Source organism: Engraulis encrasicolus, chromosome 6 (assembly GCF_034702125.1).
Source record: "Engraulis encrasicolus isolate BLACKSEA-1 chromosome 6, IST_EnEncr_1.0, whole genome shotgun sequence".
In the NCBI taxonomy this organism is placed as follows: Eukaryota; Metazoa; Chordata; class Actinopteri; order Clupeiformes; family Engraulidae; genus Engraulis; species Engraulis encrasicolus.
In genome coordinates, this window is record NC_085862.1 from 695799 (window position 1) to 716617 (window position 20819).

General features: G+C 43.8%; 1 protein-coding gene across 1 annotated transcript in view; it reads left to right on the forward strand.

The window, feature by feature from the left end:
* znf414 (zinc finger protein 414) overlaps positions 1–20819 on the forward strand; it is a 35262-nt gene that overhangs the window by 2302 nt on the left and 12141 nt on the right. The window contains exons 2-8 of the mRNA XM_063200345.1: positions 685–805; positions 4183–4299; positions 7084–7189; positions 10967–11157; positions 11824–11847; positions 11952–12125; positions 13788–14195. Of these exons, the coding sequence (XP_063056415.1) occupies positions 754–805; positions 4183–4299; positions 7084–7189; positions 10967–11157; positions 11824–11847; positions 11952–12125; positions 13788–14195 (1072 nt within the window). The 5' untranslated portion in view covers positions 685–753. The remainder of the gene's footprint in view (positions 1–684; positions 806–4182; positions 4300–7083; positions 7190–10966; positions 11158–11823; positions 11848–11951; positions 12126–13787; positions 14196–20819) is intronic.

Consider the following 20819-nt stretch of genomic DNA (forward strand, 5'->3'; position numbering starts at 1 on the left):
CAAGTTTTGTTTGGCCTACAACACCCGCACACTGCAAAAGGTTGTCTGCGACAGAATGCAGCCTCATGTTTGCAGTGTTGTTGTTTCCGTATGTTGTTTGAGAATTTGCGTTATCTGCTTGGAAGTGGGCAGACCTAAATGCTGTATTTTGATGTCTTATTATGGTTAGGCTACCATTATTTTACTGACGAGGGATAAAAGGCACGATAGCTGATGCCATCTTACACAAATAGCCAACATTTGAATGTATGGGCTATGGAATGCTGACGCGCGTTGGCGTTGTAAGTGACTAGACCTACTTGTTTGTCCCACTTCGCTTTCCATACAAGCAGATGTGTGGTGCATGCGAGAATTCCTGTGCACATCACAAAAGCTACTACACCGGGAGCGATCTCAGTTGGGAGTGTCCATCTGCCACCGTTTGGGAGGTACATTGACAGTGCATGCAACGAAGCGAGGTCATCTGCAATTAATACTATCTGGTTTTGAATTATGTCAAATGTAATCCTGTGTAATGGTAAACTCCCTTGATGAATATCATCATGAACCATTAACGTGATGGCAAATTGCCATTGTTCACCATAGTTGCTTGTTGACAGGGGGTAGCTTGTGAGTCAAGAAGTGTTTTGGTGTGTTAGTTCTGTCTTCTTTGCAATTACTGAAGTAGTTATTTCAACCAGGTAGGCTGAACTAGCCAAACTCTTGTCGTCTGAGTTGATTGGCCCGACTGCTTACACCTCAAGGATTGCAAACATGTCCGCGGAAGTGGAGAAAGCGCTTTCATCACGCCCCAGACTGATGCCAGGTAATTACTCATCTCTATTCAGTAGCAATGCTCAATGGTAATTACAGATAAGTGCACCACGACCTTATAGTAACTGGCTTATAAACTCAACTGTGTATCCTGCAGTAGCCTGCCAGCCAGGGTCTCTGGGACGCATGGTTAGTTTATCACCTGGGCAATTTAACACTGAACAACTGTCTAGGATGCATCTGTAGGCCTCTTGCATTAGGAGGTGTACAACTGTCTTAAGGAAAGCTAAGCTGGGTTGGCAGATCAAGCATTTTTGGATACATACTTGACACACAGCCCCAGCTGTAGTAGTCGTTATGTGGGAGCGTACCTATGTTCCCCAGGTCCTATGTTCCCAGGGATTAAAGTTTTCCGTCGCTATGACGGATTTCCGTCAACTGGATTTTCGTTTGGACGGATTTCCGTCTTTATAATTCATGTCAATTAATTTACAATTTTTACTTTCCAACTGAACTCAAATCGAGAGCACTCCTGGTCATGAGAAGGGAAGGAGAGGTGTGTTTGGTGTACGGATTTAGTTATACACGCGCCATCACCCGTGGCAGAGCCATCTAATATCAGAGTTACGCCACTCCCATAGACTTCTATGGACCAATCTTTCCACAGCAATGGCGGCTCTCATGGAGCCTCACGGAGCGTTAACATGGAAATCCCCATTGACTTTAGTTCTATTAGAAGTTACTTAGTTCCAGGAGGTGGCCGTAGAACACAGAAAATGTGGTAAAGGTAATGTAATTTGTTTGTATTTAATCTTTGTTTGGTATGTGATGGTTCTGTGTTAGTTTCCAACGAACAGAAGTTTACTGTTAAGAAACATTTTAATCTACGCGAATCACATCACCAACCGACTTCTTGGTTCCCGGTTTGCGCAACTCTTATTAGATGGCTCTGACCGGTGGTGTGATACAACAGATTCACTCAGCAGTTTTGAGCCATCCCCTTTTCTTCCGTATTCCAAAAAAAAAAAAAAAAGTACACGAGCGGTCAGCAATTCGGTTGCGGCGCAGCGCGAGAGATTAAAAAAACAAATAGCCAACATTGTTGCTGATGGCAGAAAAGAAAATAAGTGTAATACTATGTTTAAAGTGCCATGAAATGACAATCATTAAATGAGTTGGACTGATATTCCAATATGGGCTAATAATGCATATGCATGGAATGCATAGCTTGAAGAAGGTACGTATGTTTCCATTATCATTGCATCTGCCGTGGCGGATAGTTAGAAAAAAATGAATAGTTTACTTCGACTGCGCATGATGTCCTTTTCATGAAGGGGTTGCCTTTTAAGCATTGTGACTTTTACTAACATTATTCATAGCTCTAATGGGACGGGCACAGACGTTTAGCCACTCAAAAACAAGCACACACACAACTGTTGCTGCACACTACTCCAGTTAGCAAAAATAGCATCACACAGTAGCCTACAACAAGCCTTGAAAGTGAAAGAAACACCGAAACGGCATTTATTGACCATGAGTCCACCCATCAGAACACTGTTTCCCAGAGCAAGACGTGGCATAAAATATTGGCTCTGCCAGGGATATCCTCCGTGACCCCTGTAAAATGCAACCCATTTTTAACTTATTTCTTAAATATATATCGGCAACAACAAAGTTAATATGCTATGATTACAAATGAGACTGTACATTATCCGTTGTCAGAAAGACAACTAGAGCTAGTTCTACACGTAGCCAGTCAAACGCGCTACACTTTGAGGATGAAAGGCATGGTATTACGCATGGCATATCCTAGCTAGCTGCCAATGATAGCCATCTTCTCGGACTATACGCTTCGTTTCAGTTCAGTTATTTGCGCACTGCGCACTCAGGACTGATGGGTGGGTGGATTGTCTTGATTCGAGTGGAAAGTTGCGCGACAAGCTTGGGAAAGTGTGTTACTTTTGTTAAACGATAGACGTATGTCTGTGACTGTGTCGTGTCCGCTTGTAGGAGAGAACACGAGTGCGTGTAGGAATCGGGGACGTTTTTTAAATCAATGGTAAGCGTGTGCGTGGCACCGCACATCGAGAAGCAAAAAAGTACCGGTAGCCATAGGTTTTCAAAACGGTAGAACACAAGAGGTAGACTACAGGATGAATAGTGAAAAACATACAAAATAACCAACAACTAGTTTTCTCCCTCTGATTGCTATGACCAGTGCATTATTTTTTTAAATGTCAGAAATACTGCAAGCAATGCGCACCAGTGCTTTCACCAGAACAGTGTTTGCCCATTCTGATGGGAAAGAAAAATATAGCCTACTACTAAAAAAAACCCATAATGGGATCACTGTATCAACGCATTGCAATTCCAACTCAATAATTCTATGATATCAGCTAGACCATTTTGAAGCAACACTCATTGTGAATCCATTCTGCATAATGTTGTGAACAATTCATAAATAATGGGTAGATATAAGAGGAAATAACCAAAACATGAACCAAATTGCAGTTCAATGTTTGCAGTCTGATATAGTATCCATTATCCCTCCATTCTCGGCCATTTCTAGTCAATCTGGTGGCCTAGGCCTGCCCCTTTCCCTCTTTCCTTTTTCTTGTATTTAGAAATTGGCATCTGTAAACATAGCATTGTAGGCCTACATCTGATTGAGTACATCTGATCTAGTACCTACAGGTACATTCATACTGAGTGTGTATATAGGCCTACTGAGTGTATAATGAATATTCATTGTTAATGTGAAGTGTAAAGTTTTATGTTGGTTGAAGTTCTGATTTTGTGGCACTTTTTGGTTTTACTGGCGCCCTCAAGACATAGGCCTATTCCGCTCTAGGCGACTGCCCTGTCTGCCTATGCCTAGTGTTGGCTCTGGCACCGTTCCTTGCATAAAACCAGTGTATGTTTCGTTATGAGGGCAGAGCCTGGCTACATTGGTTTTCGTTGGGTTACGGAGTGATACTCGATCGGGTGCCTAACCGGTAAAAAAAGTTCAGTCAGATGACTTTTTTTTGCTTTAATCCCTGTGTTCCCCAGTCTTTGTATGGGACCGGAGAACATAGGACCCTTTTTCTAAAGAAGGGTTATATGTTCCCCGCATTGTCTGTTTCCAAGTTTTCAAATTGTGCCCTTCCCAAAACCATCCCTAAACCTAACCTGTCACAGTTGCAATCACAACCTGCGCTTTGCCAAGCAGCAGCAGTCTACTTGGAAGCAGAGGGGAACATAGGACCCGGGGAACATAGGGATGACCCCCGTTATGTTAGTACCATTCCGTGTGGGAGCAGAACAATCCTGGTTGAAGCAGAATGTTTTCATTTCATCAAGTAGCCCATTAATAATAAGTTACCTGTGTTGGAAGTAAACTGTGTTTCTTTTTCATTTTAACTTTTTACTTTTGTCATCTCTGCACAGAGAGCAACTTGAACCGTCTGACGTGTAAAGTGTACGGCTGCAAGAGGACGTATAAAGACACGGAGAGCCTCAACGCTCACCTGCAGGACCATCAGATACCTGTGGAGTCCCTACCAGGTGAACCTATAATATTGTATAATATAATATAATATAATATGATATAATATAATATAATATAATATAATATAATATAATATAGTGTCGTATAAAGACACGGAGAGCCTCAACGCTCACCTGCAGGACCATCAGATACCTGTGGAGTCCCTACCAGGTGAACCTCATTAATATAGTATAGTATAGTATAGTATAGTATAATATAATATTTTATAGTATAACATAATATTGTATAGTATAGTATAGTGTAATATAATATTGTATAGTAGAATATAATATAATATAATATAATATAATATAATATAATATAATATAATATAATATAATATAATATTGTATAGTATAGTATAGTGTAATATAATATTGTATAGTATAGTATCGTATAAAGACATGGAGAGCCTCAACACACACCTGCAGAACCATCAGATACCTGTGGAGTCACTATCAGGTGAAACTCCATGACACCCCTGTACATACAGTGAGAATAATAAGTATTTGACCCCTTGCTGATTGTGTTGGTTTGCCCACTAATAAAGACAGGATCGGTCTTTATAACTTAAATGGTAGGTGTGTAACGTGGAGAGAGAGAATATCATTGTCATCAACTAAAAGAAACGCCTGACGTCTGTGCTAGAAAACAAGGGCTTTGCCACCAAGTACTTTGTCTTCTTAGGCTAGAGGGGTCAAATACTTATTTCCCTCAATGAAATAAAAATTGATTAATATATACTGTATTCTTTAATGTTAATTTCTGGATTTTATTTTTGTCTCTCCATGTTAGAATACACCTCCCATTAAAAGTATAGACTGCACATGTCTTAATTAGAGTGCAAAGAAACCAACAAATTCAGCAAGGGATCAAATGCATATTATACTCACTGTAAAACTTTCAATGTCGTTTGTTCTTGTATAACCTGGTGAACCAGTCTAAGGAATGTGAATATGTCAAGTCAAGTTGGTTTTATTGTCATTTTCTTTACATGCACTGGTCATACAAAGAATTTGAAATTGCGTTTCTTGCTCTCCCATGCAGACATAGACTAATCTAGGTAAGGACATAGACAGTATAGACATAGACAGTACTCATACATGGACATAAGACAGTATGGACATAGACAGTGCTCATACAGACATTTAAAGTGCAAGACTGGACAACAGAAGACTTGTAGAGAACATACATTAAGAGGAGATATTTTGTTGTGCTTTTTCTAAAAGTCCTTTATAGCGTTCTGACATAGTAATAGTAGCATTTGAAGAAAATAAATAATTAAAAAAGGTTTATTAAATACACCAGCAGCAGTATGTGTGTGTGTGTGTGTTTGTGTGCGTGTGCGTGTGTGTGTGTGTGTGTGTGTTTAGTGCAGGTAGAAAGTGCGGTGTGCGTAATATGCTCAATATGCTTGCCCGAGCCAGATGTGATGTGGGTGTGTAAAACTTTATGGGTTAAACTTCAGACTAGATTTGTTTTTTTAAAGGGACACTGTGTGAGATTTTTAGTTGTTTATTTCCAGAATTCATGCTGCCCATTCACTAATGTTACCTTTTTCATGAATACTTACCACCACCATCAAATTCTAAGTATTCATTATGACTGGAAAAATTGCACTTTTCATACATGAAAAAGGGGGATCTTCTCCATGGTCCGCCATTTTGAATGTCCAAAAATGGCTATTTTGAGCTGCAAAAATGACTGTAGTTGGACCATACTAGAAAATATTTGTTTATTACTTAGTAAACTTTCATGTAAATATCAAATTTGGCAATAGGCAGCCCAGTTTCAATGAGCAGCATAGTTGCAGTACCTTTTTTGACCATTTCCTGCACAGTGTCCCTTTAAAACGCCAAAGAGTACAGCATGTCTTGTATGCAAGCTTGGCCACTGGTTATTTACAGGGCTCTAAACTAACTTCTTTCCTCACCAGCCAACATGGCTATGCTGTTGTTGATCTTAGCTACTAGCCAAACACACAGACACTAATGAGTCAAAGTGGCTAGTACAGTAAGTTGGTCTTTTTCTACCAACCAAACTGAATGTTCACCAGCATGTGGCTGGTTGGCAGGTGTTAATTCAGAGCCCAGGGGGGTGTACTAAGAACTAAGAAAATGAGGAGTCCAGCCTCTTCTATTAGATGATTTACCGTCAGTGGAAAATAGGCATATTTGTTCTTAATGCGTTTGTCCCTCCCAATAAGTACATATTCTATCTACTTCAAGGTGAACTTAACCTGGTTTACTCCTGAACCCGCTTCTTACTGTACCCCCTGGTCAGTGGGTGCATCCCAATATGTGACCTTGCCTCTGACACTTGTGCTTGTCTCCTCGTCCCGCCTCCTGGCCCCTTCTGCGTGGAGAAAATGATAAAGTTTTCCAGCTGTCAGCCTCGCCACAACAACTTTTGAGGGACTGTTTTTCATTCACCATCCCAATTGCAAATGAGAAAAAGACTCTACAATTGAGCTTTTGCAAGATATTGAAATATAATGCAAGTGGAGGAGGCAAGTGGAGGAGGCAAGGTCGCATATTAAAACGCACTCAGTAATGCACCACCTTTACCTACCCGTGTGTGTGTGTGTTGTCTTGTGGTCACCAGGGAAGGTGTTCCTTATCTACTTAATTCAGAGCCCTGGGCAGTAGTGCACCACCTTTACCTTTACCTACCCCTGTGTGTGTGTGTGTGTGTGTGTGTGTGTGTGTGTGTGTGTGTGTGTGTGTGTGTGTGTGTGTGTGTGTGTGTGTGTGTGTGTGTGTGTGTGTGTGTGTGTGTGTGTGTTGTCTTGTGTTCACCAGGGAGGGTGTTCTTGTGCTCCACCGTGGGCTGTGACGGCTCGTTCTCTAGCATGCAGGATCTAATGGAGCACATGAGGGTCCATTACAAGCCAAACATCTATTTCATGTGAGTACTACTGCTGGGTTCTACTACCCTGCTGCTAATCCGTACTAAGGCTTCTATTTTGCATGCTAATTAAGTACACGGCTCATGGTTGTGGCCCAGCTGATAACATTCAACAGAAACTCAAGCATGGCAAAGGGCTACTTAAAGGGCTCAAAAGGACTTAAGCACCTAAAAAAAAGGTGGGGTTGCAGGTATGACATCACGTTGGGGGAACTCTCCCAGGATTCTAAGGTTCTACATAGGGGAGCCCCCAACGTGATGTCATCATTGTACATTTTCTTAAAGTGTATATCTCAGGTTAATTTTTATTCAAAATAATGGACTTCCTTTGATAGTTCTACCACTTCAACAATTATCCATCATTTTTTTCATGCAACAGGGCATCAGAAAATGAAATATAATGAGGAAAAGTGTGTATTTTCAGTAACATGTTTAAAGAATTCTAATCTATTGTGTGACGTCAGGCGAGGCCATTCAGTAGCCCGCAGTAGCGGTAGCCCTGTATTCTGTACGGTGTGTGATTGAATTATGCCGTACGGGTATGAAATAAATATAATTGCCAATATTATATCATGACCGCTACAGGGAGCCATGTGACCGTGAGGCAGTAAAATAGCCCACCAGTGTTCGAACTATAGGCTACAAAAAAAAAAAAAGGGGGGGGGGGGGGGGGGAGTGGTTACGATTGCGCTTGCCTCAAAGTGCGAGTCTCGAAGGGCTAGGCCTACCATGTGATTTCAAATTTCAAGTAGGCCTACACTACAAATTACCAGACATTGTTAGTATCAACCTTTAGTAGGTCTATCATGCCATTTCAGCATCATGTCCAAGTGGGAAAGAATGTAAACAGCGACAAAAGATAGGCCTAAATAAATAAAACCGTTTGGGTGAATCATTCGCTCCAAGCTTTTTAACGGCAAGGTGCAAAGCAGTCGGCTGCATTGTAAGAGTGCCAGAGATTACCAAATTCAAACGACTGCAAAGCAATCTGTCTGGGCACAGCGGAAAGCACCTGTGCGGTCCACACGGCCGTCAGCAGAAAACGAATGAACCTCCCTTGCAATACGTCCGAGAACATCAGTAGGCTACACCGTATGTCAAATGGCGCATTTGTCTACTTGTTTCGAGCACCACGTTTCATTGTCATTGCCGCGAGTTTCTGACAAACCACATAGTTGAGCTGCACAACGTGACACTCAGTGGTGTAGTCTACTTTTTTATGGTGGGTATACTGTATATTTGAGCATTTTTTGAAGTGGGTATACTGTAGGCCTATATATTTGTGCTATTCAAAATAATGGATCAATCAATTTTAAGTGGGTATACTGAAATCCCTGAAATTTAGAAGTGGGTATACTCCGTATACCCGCGTTCTACGTAGACTACACCACTGGTGACACTATCATACACAACATGATGAAGCGCCCCCCTCACGTTTGACATCCTCGGGCCGAAGTGTCATAAGGGGGTAAAGACCGTGAACATAGTGACACACACTTCACAGTGGTGTTGGTGAAAACGAAACGAAGTTGCCTCCCACGGCCCAAACGCAAAATAATGCCGAAAATTGAATGCCCCCTCAGTTGTCCTGGCTAGGGCAACTGGCGCGTTATCACTGCTTCTTATTCAATGTACCAGCACTTGCATTGTACTCGCGCTGCACTGGTCTCACAATGCAATCAGCTGCGTGCTCCGGGCGAAATAGTCAACTCTCCCACCTTGTGGACACAGAAGGGAACAATTTGAAGAACGCGTTTCAGACGGACGGACAGACATAGCCTACCCTCTTATAGAGATGCTGGGACGCATCTAAAAACGTGGATCCAACGCGCGTAGTAGGAAAATAGAGACTGAAAAGATACAACCAAAAGGCTCTACTCGAAGGCTCCAGCCAACGCTGTTGAAAGATTGTTTGCCTCTCTCCCTGGCCATCTGAATGAGATGCTTTTATCAAACGTCATACCAAATCTACATAGGCCTAGGTTAGTTTTGGTATTTATGTTTATAGGCCTATTTGATCTGGCGACTATTGTTGTTTTACTGTCTTGCTTGAACCGCTCTGTTTGGATTACTTGAAGACTTTCCATGGATTATCCTGCATCGTCTCAGTGCCGTGAGTAACCTGGAACATATATCATCAGAGGTGAGCTAGTCACTTTTGGCCGCGAGAGACTTGGAAGGCTTGGATTTGCGCCACACAACGTGGATTATTGAAACTGAAGACTTGATTTCTTCTATATGGATACTTTCGTTTGGTAGGCCTATAATTACGGACAGTGCAGTTTTTTTGTGACACTCGGACTTTTTTTTTTTTCAAGGAATATAGGTTAACCGAAATAGTCCCGCCGCCGCGTGGGTTACCTATGCTATTGATTTGTGACACGCATGTGGGTGACCTTTATTGAAGTTGCATGTAATTCTATAGAATTGAAAATAGGCCATGTGATTTTTACAACAGCGACATGACTCGGGTGGTATACTTTAGCCTACTGTTTTGCACCTAGGAAAAGTTTGACGCGATTTCAGCACCATGGACAGTCACTCCCCAGTCGGGCGAAAAGCACCACATTTTAGGCTACGCAGATCATTTCAAGAGACCCGTTTGTGCTGTTTGTAATTTAGGTAGCCTATTGCATTTAGCTGACACGATATTGGCAGTTAGTTAAAAATGATTAAAAGCAAGCCCAAAAATATGAAGGGATTAGTAAAAAAAAGAAGCCCATGTCGCATAGCATAGTCTAGCCTATAGCCTAGGTCCAAGCAGAATTTGCAACCCTGCATGAATAGCATTTCTACTAAAACTAGTAAAACTAGCCAAAAGTTACTAAATCATTGAGAAGTTGTTACAGTGCCCTGCATGAGAAAAGCCGCACGATTACCGGTAGTTGCGATTTCTATTATAGGCCTGCAGACCACGGCCGTTATATCATTAGTGATCGTCACCTCGCCTATGTAAAATTCCAGGCAAATAAAATTAGAACGTTCACCCATGGCCTCGCCTGACGTAGTCGCCAGGTTACGGTTAAACCCACATTTGCCACAACAAACAACAAAAATCGTTGTTTAACATCGTTTTTGGAGGGACTTCTATATGTGGATCATTTATTGAATACAGTAGTGTGTACACATTGATCCAAAGTAGTGGTTAACCTGCGATATACACTTTAAGATGGTTAACCTGCAAATATCTACTAATGTGAGTACTACAAGCCAAATATCTACTTCATGTCAGTACTACAAGCCAAATATCTACTAATGTGAATACTACAAGCTACATGAGGGCGGTACCCCACTAGTTCTACTACACATGAGGGCGGTACCCCACTAGTTCTACTACACATGAGGGCGGTACCCCACTAGTTCTACTACACATGAGGGCGGTACCCCACTAGTTCTGCTACATGAGGGCGGTACCCCACTAGTTCTGCTACCCATGAGGGCGGTACCCCACTAGTTCTGCTACCCATGAGGGCGGTACCCCACTAGTTCTACTGCTACACATGAGGGCGGTACCCCACTAGTTCTACACATGAGGGCGGTACCCCACTAGTTCTACACATGAGGGCGGTACCCTACTAGTTCTGCTACACATGAGGGCGGTACCCCACTAGTTCTTCTGCTATATTGACATGAGGGCGGTACCCCACTAGTTCTGCTGCTACATGAGGGCGGTACCCCACTAGTTCTTCTGCTATATTGACATGAGGGCGGTACCCCACTAGTTCTGCTGCTATATTGACACATGAGGGCTCTGTGTTGTGTTCTGTCCTCCTGCAGCTGTGAGAGTTGCCGTGCGAAGCTGCGCTCCTACCGTACGCTGCTGAAACACATCCAGACCTGCGCTAAGGTGGCCAGGAGCAAGGCCAACAGGTCTGAGGCGGGAGGAGAACCGGGAGGAGAACCGGGAGGAGAACCGGGAGGAGAACCCGGAGGAGAACCAGGAGAAGAACCCAGAGGAGAACCGGGAGGTAGGGCTGGGCGATATGGAAAAAAAAACTATATCACGAAAGAACAGTTTTCTTTGAGCTTTTAGTATGTACTTTATGTGAGCCTTTTTCTTTTCTTGTGTGCACTGTGTAGGATGGTAGCCACAGCAGATATTGCAACTATGCTGCATATTGAAACTGTGTTGACTATTGCTAAATTATATATATATATTTTTTAAATCTGCATATCTTTTAAATTCGCTTCACTGCTGTAGAAATTGTTTTTTTCTCGCTTTTATGTTTTTTCTTTGAGGTGTCCCGATATCAAGGGAAAATGGACTTGGCGAAGCAAAGAACGCTCCGCCTCGTCCATTATTTCCCTTGATATCGGGACACCTCGTCGGCCACTATTCCATACATATATCACGAAATAGCACAATTACATACGTTTTCAGTTATTCCCTTTATTTGCTCTTTATTTTTTCATGTCGCAAAACAAATCTTTCTTTAAAATTGATCTTTTTATTCTTATTTTTACAGTTACATGAACTTATAATGTGTTTTATTGTGACAATATGAAATGTAATTAAATTATATTCGATTGTATAAAATTTATAAAATTACCATCACGATATAAACAATATAGGAGAAAGGTCACGATATACACTTTTATATCACGATAATGATATATATCGTCATATTGCCCAGCCCTGCCAGGAGGGGAACCGGGAGGCAGGGCTGGGCAACATGACGATATATGTAATTATAAAAGTGATATAAAAGTGTATATCGTGACCTTTCTCCTATATCGTTTATATCGTGGTACTTTTATCAAGGAGGTGAACCAGGAGGGGAGACAGGAGGAGAACTGGGAGGAGACCCGGAACCCCCGACGCTGACGCCAGCAGACCAGGAGCCCCAGCCCCCGACCCTGACGCCAGCCACAGCCACATCAGCCCCTGGACCCAGACCCGGTCCTGATGGGTCAACCGGGCCCGATACAGCACCCGGTAGGGCTGGCCGATATTGAAGCAATTGTGTCCTGGAGCGACATATACATATACGCTGAATTCAGGTTCTTGATATTTGAGCCGTTTTATTAAAAATGTGGGTAAGTTAGAGATGAATGAACACATTCTAGTGCAAAATGAAGGTTCTAGCTTTTAAATGCAACTTATGTTTTCCCCAAAAAGGGCTTAGGACAAAATGGGTTAAAGAATAAGCCACAAGAGGCCGTGGGGGTTTGTGTTCGATTTCTAACGGGTACGGGGAGTCGGGGCGCGACGCGAAGCGGAGATGCAGACGGCAATGAAAGATCTTTGCAAATACACTGATACCCCAACCAGAAACCGTGCAAAGATGTGCTCTTCTTGCAAATACACTGATACCCCAACCAGAAACAGTGCAAAGATGTGCTCTTCTTGCAAATACACTGATACCCCAACCAGAAACAGTGCAAAGATGTGCTCTTCTTGATACCCCAACCAAGGGACCATTCCATCTCTTCTTGCAGACTCTCTACCCCAACTGCTTTAGATTCTCATATCAACTTATATGCGGCGTCGCGTCCAACGTAGTCGCACATAGAATCTTTGTTTGGAATCGCATGTGCTTACAGCGGTTATCAGCCAATCACAATCAAGAACCAGATCGATCAGCGTTGGGTGACGATGTATATCGTTATCGGGACAGAAAAGTCTGTCGTGCCCTTTCTCCTCTGTCATTTCTGTCGTGATTAACCAAGTTTCTCCATTATTACAGGTAGCATTAGTTCATGACTGTAAAAAGAAGAATGAAAAGATGCATTTTAAAAATGCATTGTTTTGTGACAAGACATAATAAAGAGAAAATGCTGAGAATAACTGGAAACAAACGCAATTCTGGTATATCGTGATATATATTGTTATCGTGATATTATGTAATCCATATCGTGATATACGTATCATTATGGTGATACAAAGTTATCCATATGATATAAAGTAATCCATATCGTAATATAAAGTAATCCATATGATATAAAGTAATCCATATCATGATATAAAGTAACCCATATCGTGATCTAAAGTAACCCATATCGTGATATAAAGTAATCCATATCGTAATATAAAGTAATCCATATGATATAAAGTAATCCATATCGTGATATAAAGTAACCCATGTCGTAATATAAAGTAACCCATATCGTAATATAAAGTAACCCATAACGTATAAAAAAGTAACCCATATCGTAATATAAAGTAACCCATAACGTAATATAAAGTAACCCATATCGTGATATAGAGTAACACATATGATATAAAGTAACCCATATCGTAATATAAAGTAACCCATATCGTGATATAAAGTAACCCATATCGTAATATAAAGTAACCCATATCGTGATATAAAGTAACCCATATCGTAATATAAAGTAACCCATATCGTGATATAAAGTAACCCATATCGTGATATAAAGTAACCCATATCGTGATATAAAGTAACCCATATCGTAATATAAAGTAACCCATATCGTAATATAAAGTAACCCATATCGTGATATAAAGTAACCCATATCGTAATATAAAGTAACCCATATCGTGATATAAAGTAACCCATATCATGATATAAAGTAACCCATATCGTGATATAAAGTAACCCATATCGTGATATTTGTTTGTCTCCGTGTCTCCCAGCTCTAGTACCCGGTCCTGATGCAGCCGATACGTCCGAGCCGGAACCGATGGAGACTGAGCCCAGCGAGCCGGTACCCATGGAAACAGCATCAGCATCAGCATCAGGACCAACAGCATCATCAGCATCTCCATCAGCAGTCGCCGGGTCCTCGGGCCCCTCGGATGCAGAGCCACCCTCGCTGTCCTTCAGCCCCAGGGAGGCTCCGCCCCCCCAGAGCCCCAGCTCCCAGCCCCCGGCCCAGAGCCCCAGTGTCCCCCAGAGCTCCGCCTCCTCACAGCCCAACCCTCCCCCCTCCTCCTCCTCCTCCTCCTCACAGCCCAACCCTCCCCCCTCCTCCTCCTCCGCCTCACCACCCAACGCTGCTGCTGCTGCCACCGCCACCAGCGCCACCCGGAGGAAGAACCAAGGTGAGTCCAGCACAGCACAGCACAGCACAGGACAGGACAGGACAGCACAGCACAGCACAGCACAGCACAGGACAGGACAGGACAGGACAGCACAGCACAGCACAGCACAGCACAGCACAGCACAGCACAGCACAGCACAGCACAGCACAGCACAGCACAGTCTAGCACAGCACGGCACGGCACTGCCCAGCCTAGCACAAGCACAGCACAGCACAGCACAGCACAGCACAGCACAGATTACAGCACAGCACAGCACAGATTACAGCACAGCACAGCACAGCCCAGCCCAGCCCAGCCCAGCCTAGCACAAGCGCAGCACCAGCACAGCACAGCACAGCACAGCACAGCACAGCACAGATTACAGCACAGCACAGATTACAGCACAGCACAGCACAACACAGGGCCGCGCAGGGCAGCGCAGCGCAGCGCAGGGATTCTCTCTGTATCCCTCACTGTGTATCTTTCTCTCTCTCTCTCTCTCTCGCTCTCTCTCTCTCTCTCTCTCTCTCTCTCTGTTCGTTAATTTCTCCCTGGGGATTATTGAAGTTACTCTACCCTCTCTTTCATTCTCTCTCAGACAAATGCCATCTGATCTGTCTCGCCCTTGTTCTCCTGTCCTCTCAGACACATACAATTTCTCTTTCTCTCTCTCTCTCTCTCTCTCTCTCTCTCTCTCTCTCTCTCTCTCTCTCTCTCTCTCTCTCTCTCCCTCGCCTCTCTCTCTATTATATCACACACACACACGGCTCAAAGACGTCCAACATGACTCTGTCCTTCAGTGCTAAAAGATGCTTTTGCTTACTGTAACTGTGAAAATCATGACATTTCAAAACGATTTTTTGAAAAGTGAATGCATGAAAGCCAAGCCAAAAAAATAGTTTCAAAAAACTCTTTTTTTTGCATTTACAGTAAGCAAAAGTATCCGTTGCACTGAAAGACATGTTGGACGTCTTTGACCCTACACACCTGATTTCTCTCTTGTAGTAAAGAGCAAAAGGGCGAAACTCTGAGGAGTGTGGTCATATGATGCTGATGAAAAAAAACAGTGTTAAGGAAACAAAGAAAGTTGGCGTCTGCGCCTTAACTTAGGATCGCTTGTTGCTTGGCGCGACTGCTCACCAAAAATAGTGATACTAGGACAGTCAAAAAGATGAGGCGCACACAAGGCTTGCAGGTTCAAAAAGTGTATTGTGGCCGACAAATTAACAAAAGAAGTCAACGGAAAATGTCTGGAGAAAATGCCTGTTAATTTGTCGGCCACAATACACTTTTTGAACCTGCAAGCCTTGTGTGCGCCTCATCTTTTTGACTGTCCTAGTATGAAATAAAAACAGAACATGCAGAACAGAACTGCCTGCTCTCTGTGTCAGCTGTCTTTTCAGTGCCACGGAGTGAGCTTGTCCCAGCCATGATGCAGTTAATTTTGGTTTATGCCCTGTTTTGAAGCGCGGTCTGCGCGATGTCATTTCACGCTCAAACTGCCTTCAATACAAAGAGTAACCTAGACGTGTCGGTTGTTTTTTAGCGTCACAGAGTCGACGACAATGAAAATGAAACATTACATATTTATGTCACGTGCATTTTTGATCGCACTGGCAGCCAGCGCATAGTTTGGAACAAAGAAGTGGCTCATTTGTCGAGGATAGGTCGCACGAAGCGGAATGTTTCCTCGACCTCGGAACACTGTTCAACTGTCCAAATAACAGCGTTGTAACTTGCAAGCGCACGTGTTGTCTTTGGCCGTGTAAATAAATCGAACGACAAAGCACGGGCAACTTATTTAAGGAAGAGCTCACAGTCCGTAGACCGACGAAGGTTAGAACAAGGAAGTAGCTTGTTCTCTCGACTCGAGGACAGAGCAGGCTGGTCGAGAGGACCAATCAGAGACCTTTTTTCGCCCTTCACGCCGTCACTGTCTGCATTAACCCTGCGTCGAGACACAATTTCGGGGAGGTGCCCCAGAGTACCTGCGTGATGGGGGGGGGCTTCACTCCGTTAACTGCGCGGCTCACTGCATCATGACGCAGGGACGCTGATCTCGAGGCATAAACCACCCTTAAGCAGTGAGTGAGTGAAGTGAACCATCATTCTTGTCCTGTTGCATTGCTCTGCCTGACCTATCCAGGACGCATATGAACACGCACACGCACACACACACACACACACACACACACACACACACACACACACACACACACAGACCCTGTGAAGTGAACCAATGGTGTGTATCTCTTGTCCTGTTGCATTGCTCTGCCTGACCTGTCCAGGACGCATATGAACACACACACACACACACACACACACACACACACACACACAGACCCTGTGAAGTGAACCAATGGTGTGTATCTCTTGTTGCTCCTGTCGCACCTGTTGTCCTGCCAGAGCTGAAAAGGTGGAACTTCCCTCCCAGCAGTTTACTCCTAAATAGAGGAACGCTACAGGTACAGGTGAGAACTTCCCTCCCAGCACCTTACTCCTAAATAGAGGAACGCTACAGGTACAGGTGAGAACTTCCCTCCCAGCAGTTTACTCCTAAATAGAGGAACGCTACAGGTACAGGTGAGAACTTCCCTCCCAGCACCTTACTCCTAAATAGAGGAACGCTACAGGTACAGGTGGAACTTCCCTCCCAGCAGTTTACTCCTAAATAGAGGAACGCTACAGGTACAGGTGAGAACATTAGGCCCCGCCCCCGTGTACAGGTACAGGTGAGAACATTATGCCCCGTGTACACTAGGGTGCATCAGTTGCTAGTCCTATGAAAAGATATTGCCTTGGCCCTATAGCTAAAATGTTCTACACCCAGTAAAAACACACTGTGTAAAATATTTAGACATCCAAATTTCAAAATATTTTACACAGAGTGATTTTACTGTGCATAGAACATTTTTATCACAGAGCTGAGACAATATGTTTTTTATTGGGTAGCTTTATGCAGCAAAATGTCCATTTCTATTCCAAGATTCTGACTATCACCATTATTTTCTATTTTCATGGGGCTGGTGGCCCCGGTAGACTTCATCCAAATTTCAAAATATTTTACACAGTGTGTTTTTACTGGGTGTAGAACATTGTAACTATAGGGCCAAGGCGATATCTTTTCATAGGGGGCAACTGATGCACCCTAGTGTACATCGAAGGCCAACCAGGTGACCTGCCCCGTGTACATCGAAGGCCAACTAGGTGACCGGAAGTCATTATTTCTCTATGGAGGGAAGGCGAATAAAGCTACCAGAGCGAATTCGCCGGGAGCAAAGCTTCTTGAGCGACCAGAGCGAATTTTGACGATTAAACTCAAGCTAATCTTAAGCGAATTCGCTATGACGCGGTTCGGCGAAAACCAATTGGAACGTTCATATCGACGAATGTCCCAGGCTGTCAAGACAGAGCCGTTCTGTGATTAGCTGAATCAAACATGTCAGTGCAGCGTCCAGAGCGAATAAAACGAATTCATGGCGAAGCGTCTTCAACCACCCCAGCTATATGGGTCGCGTAGGTAGCGCCTGATGTACACGGGCCATTAGGCCAGTGGTTCTTAACCTTTTTTTCTTAAAGGCCAACTTCCGATAAAACACAGTTTTACTCACTCCTTTTGAAGATCGGACGGTCACCCCAAGTTAAACTCACTTGCAAGGCTCTCATAGCGGTGCGTCACCTCGCCTGGCTGTGTTTCCCGGTGTTTCCCAATTGACATAAATAATGCAGAGAAACGAGCGAATCACGAAAGCCTTTCTGTGTTTCGTCACGTCGAAAGAAGGCGTTGGCCACAAAGGTTTATGTCGACCCATTTTTCTAAAAACATGTCGAGTAATTTTTTTCTGCTTGTTTTCAATACAAGCAACGTCTGGTGGCCCGCAATCTAGCTTAGCTTAGCTATCAGCTGGTTGCTACTCTCAGGTACACACACAGCACAAAGCCTCATCCATAGAGCAAGCCCACTCTGGTTGCTCCGTGCCTGCAGCTCGCCTAGGGGTCGCTGTCGAAAGAGCACAGCCCTGAATGGAGCATGCACGCCTCCGTTGGCGCCCCTATAGTGCAGTACCACCCGGAGAAGTGGCGACTCTGTTTCCCATTACATTCTCTCCAAGAACAGGAGGACTGAGCCAATCAGAGACGCATTTCCACGAGAGCTGGAAGAGTGAGCCAATCAGAGACGCATTTCCACGAGAAACACGGAACACCCTCTCGTTTCTCCACAAGCCACCTTGCTGGCTTGCAAAAACGGCTTGAAACAAAGCAACCAGAACGTTTTTTAAAATAGGTCCAACTCGTAACACATTCAATAACAATGGGGAACACAGCAATATTAATCAAATGACGTTGAGAGGCCATCTTAACGCACCCCCTTACCTGTGCCCAAGACAAGCCGCGCACCCCCAACCCAAACTTCTACACGTGTATACGTACTAAAAAATAATTTAAGTGATTAATTACAATGAATCTTGCTTTAAACATTAATCAATACCTTAATGACTTTACGTGGGGACCAAAATTTCAATCATTTGGTTTTGATTTGGCCTAATTATAATGTTCACAACCTCAACACAAAAAAAACTAGCGTGCACCCCCTGAAATCTCTGGCGCACCCCCAGGGGGTGCCCGCACCCCAGGTTAAGAACCACTGCATTAGGCAACCCAACCCACTAACTCTCTCACACACACACATCCCTGATGTACACGGGCCATTAGGCACCCCAACCCACTAACTCTCTCTCACACACACATCCCTGATGTACACGGGCCATTAGGCACCCCAACCCACTAACTCTCTCTCACACACACATCCCTGATGTACACGGGCCATTAGGCACCCCAACCCACTAACTCTCTCTCACACACATATCCCTGATGAACACGGGCCATTAGGCAGCCCACCCCACTCACTCACTCACACACACACACATCCCTGATGTACACGGGCCATTAGGCAACCCAACCCACTAACTCTCTCATACACACACACATCCCTGATGTACACGGGCCATTAGGCACCCCAACCCACTAACTCTCTCACACACACATATCCCTGATGTACACGGGCCATTAGGCACCCCAACCCACTAACTCTCTCACACACACATATCCCTGATGGCAAAAAGACGTTGAATCGCCGCAGATTATCGTCCAATCGACTTTTGATTGTGTTTGACATTTGAATGGAACAGAATACAATACAATACAGTACAGTACATAACAATGCAATATGACACGATATAATATAATGCAATAGCACAATAGTCTGGCTGTATTCAGATACAACAAGCTATTTTTGAGATGCCGACCACCAGCACCCCAATGGACCATTACATTACATTGCATTACACTTACCTGACGCTTTTATCCAAAGCGACTTACACATATTACAGGGTATTGATAACTAGCCTGATTATCATCGACTTTCAAATCTCTTCGAGACTTGGTCTGACCAAGAGCATAACAATGAACATTTCCCAAACGCCACGGCATGGTTGACCTGCCTTCCTTGGTTTGTTACTGGTTGTTTGCTTCCCAACAAAGTGGGAGGAGTTCCTGATTTTTCCGGAGCTCAGAAACGATATTTGTATTACTCCTGGCCTGACAAGAAGCAACTCTGAATGGTATACCGTCGATTCATCGTCCCTTTGCTAACAGGGCGCACATACACACACACACACACACACTTGGGGCAAATCCAAAATGTCCACTTGAGCATTGCGTAGTGCCGTATGTCGTGAGTGAGTTGGCTGATGCAGTTGACACACCTGAGTGCATTATTACGAGCATATACACTGTAACGTAATGTGTGGACATTTCAGATTCTGCCGAACGCTAACCTCAAACCTGATCTTGTTGATCTAACCCGATCGTGTTGATTGTGGTTAGAGGTTGATGCTAACAGCTTAGCACACATTAGCTATAAGCTGTGTTGCTGTGGACTGTGTTGCTACAGGCCGGTTTTCACTACAGCTATTAGTTATGGGCTGGGTGGCTACAGCTATTAGCTATGGGCTGGGTGGCTACAGCTATTAGCTATGGGCTGGGTTGCTATAGCTACAGCTATTAGTTACGGGCTGGGTGGCTATAGCTACAGCTATTAGTTACGGGCTGGGTGGCTACAGCTATTACCTATTAGTTACGGGCTGGGTTGTTGCTACAGCTACAGCTATTAGCTATTAGTTATTAGCTATGGTCTGGGTTGTTACTACAGCTACAGCTATTAGCTATTAGTTATTAGCTATGGGCTGGGTTGTTGCTACAGCTATTAGCTATGGGCTGGGTTGTTACTACAGCTACAGCTATTAGCTATGGGCTGGGTTGCTACTACAGTTATAGCTATTAGCTATGGGCTGGGTTGTTACTACAGTTACAGCTATTAGCTATGGGCTAGGTTGTTGCTACAGCTATTAGTTACGGGCTAGGTTGTTGCTACAGCTATTAGCTATGGGCTAGGTTGTGGCCACAGCTATTAGCTATTAGTTATGGGCTGGGTTGCTACTACAGCTACAGCTATTACTTACGGGCTGGGTTGTTACTACAGCTACAGCTATTAGCTATGGGCTGGGTTGCTACTACAGCTACAGCTATTAGCTATGGGCTGGGTTGCTATAGCTACAGCTATTAGCTATGGGCTAGGTTGTTGCT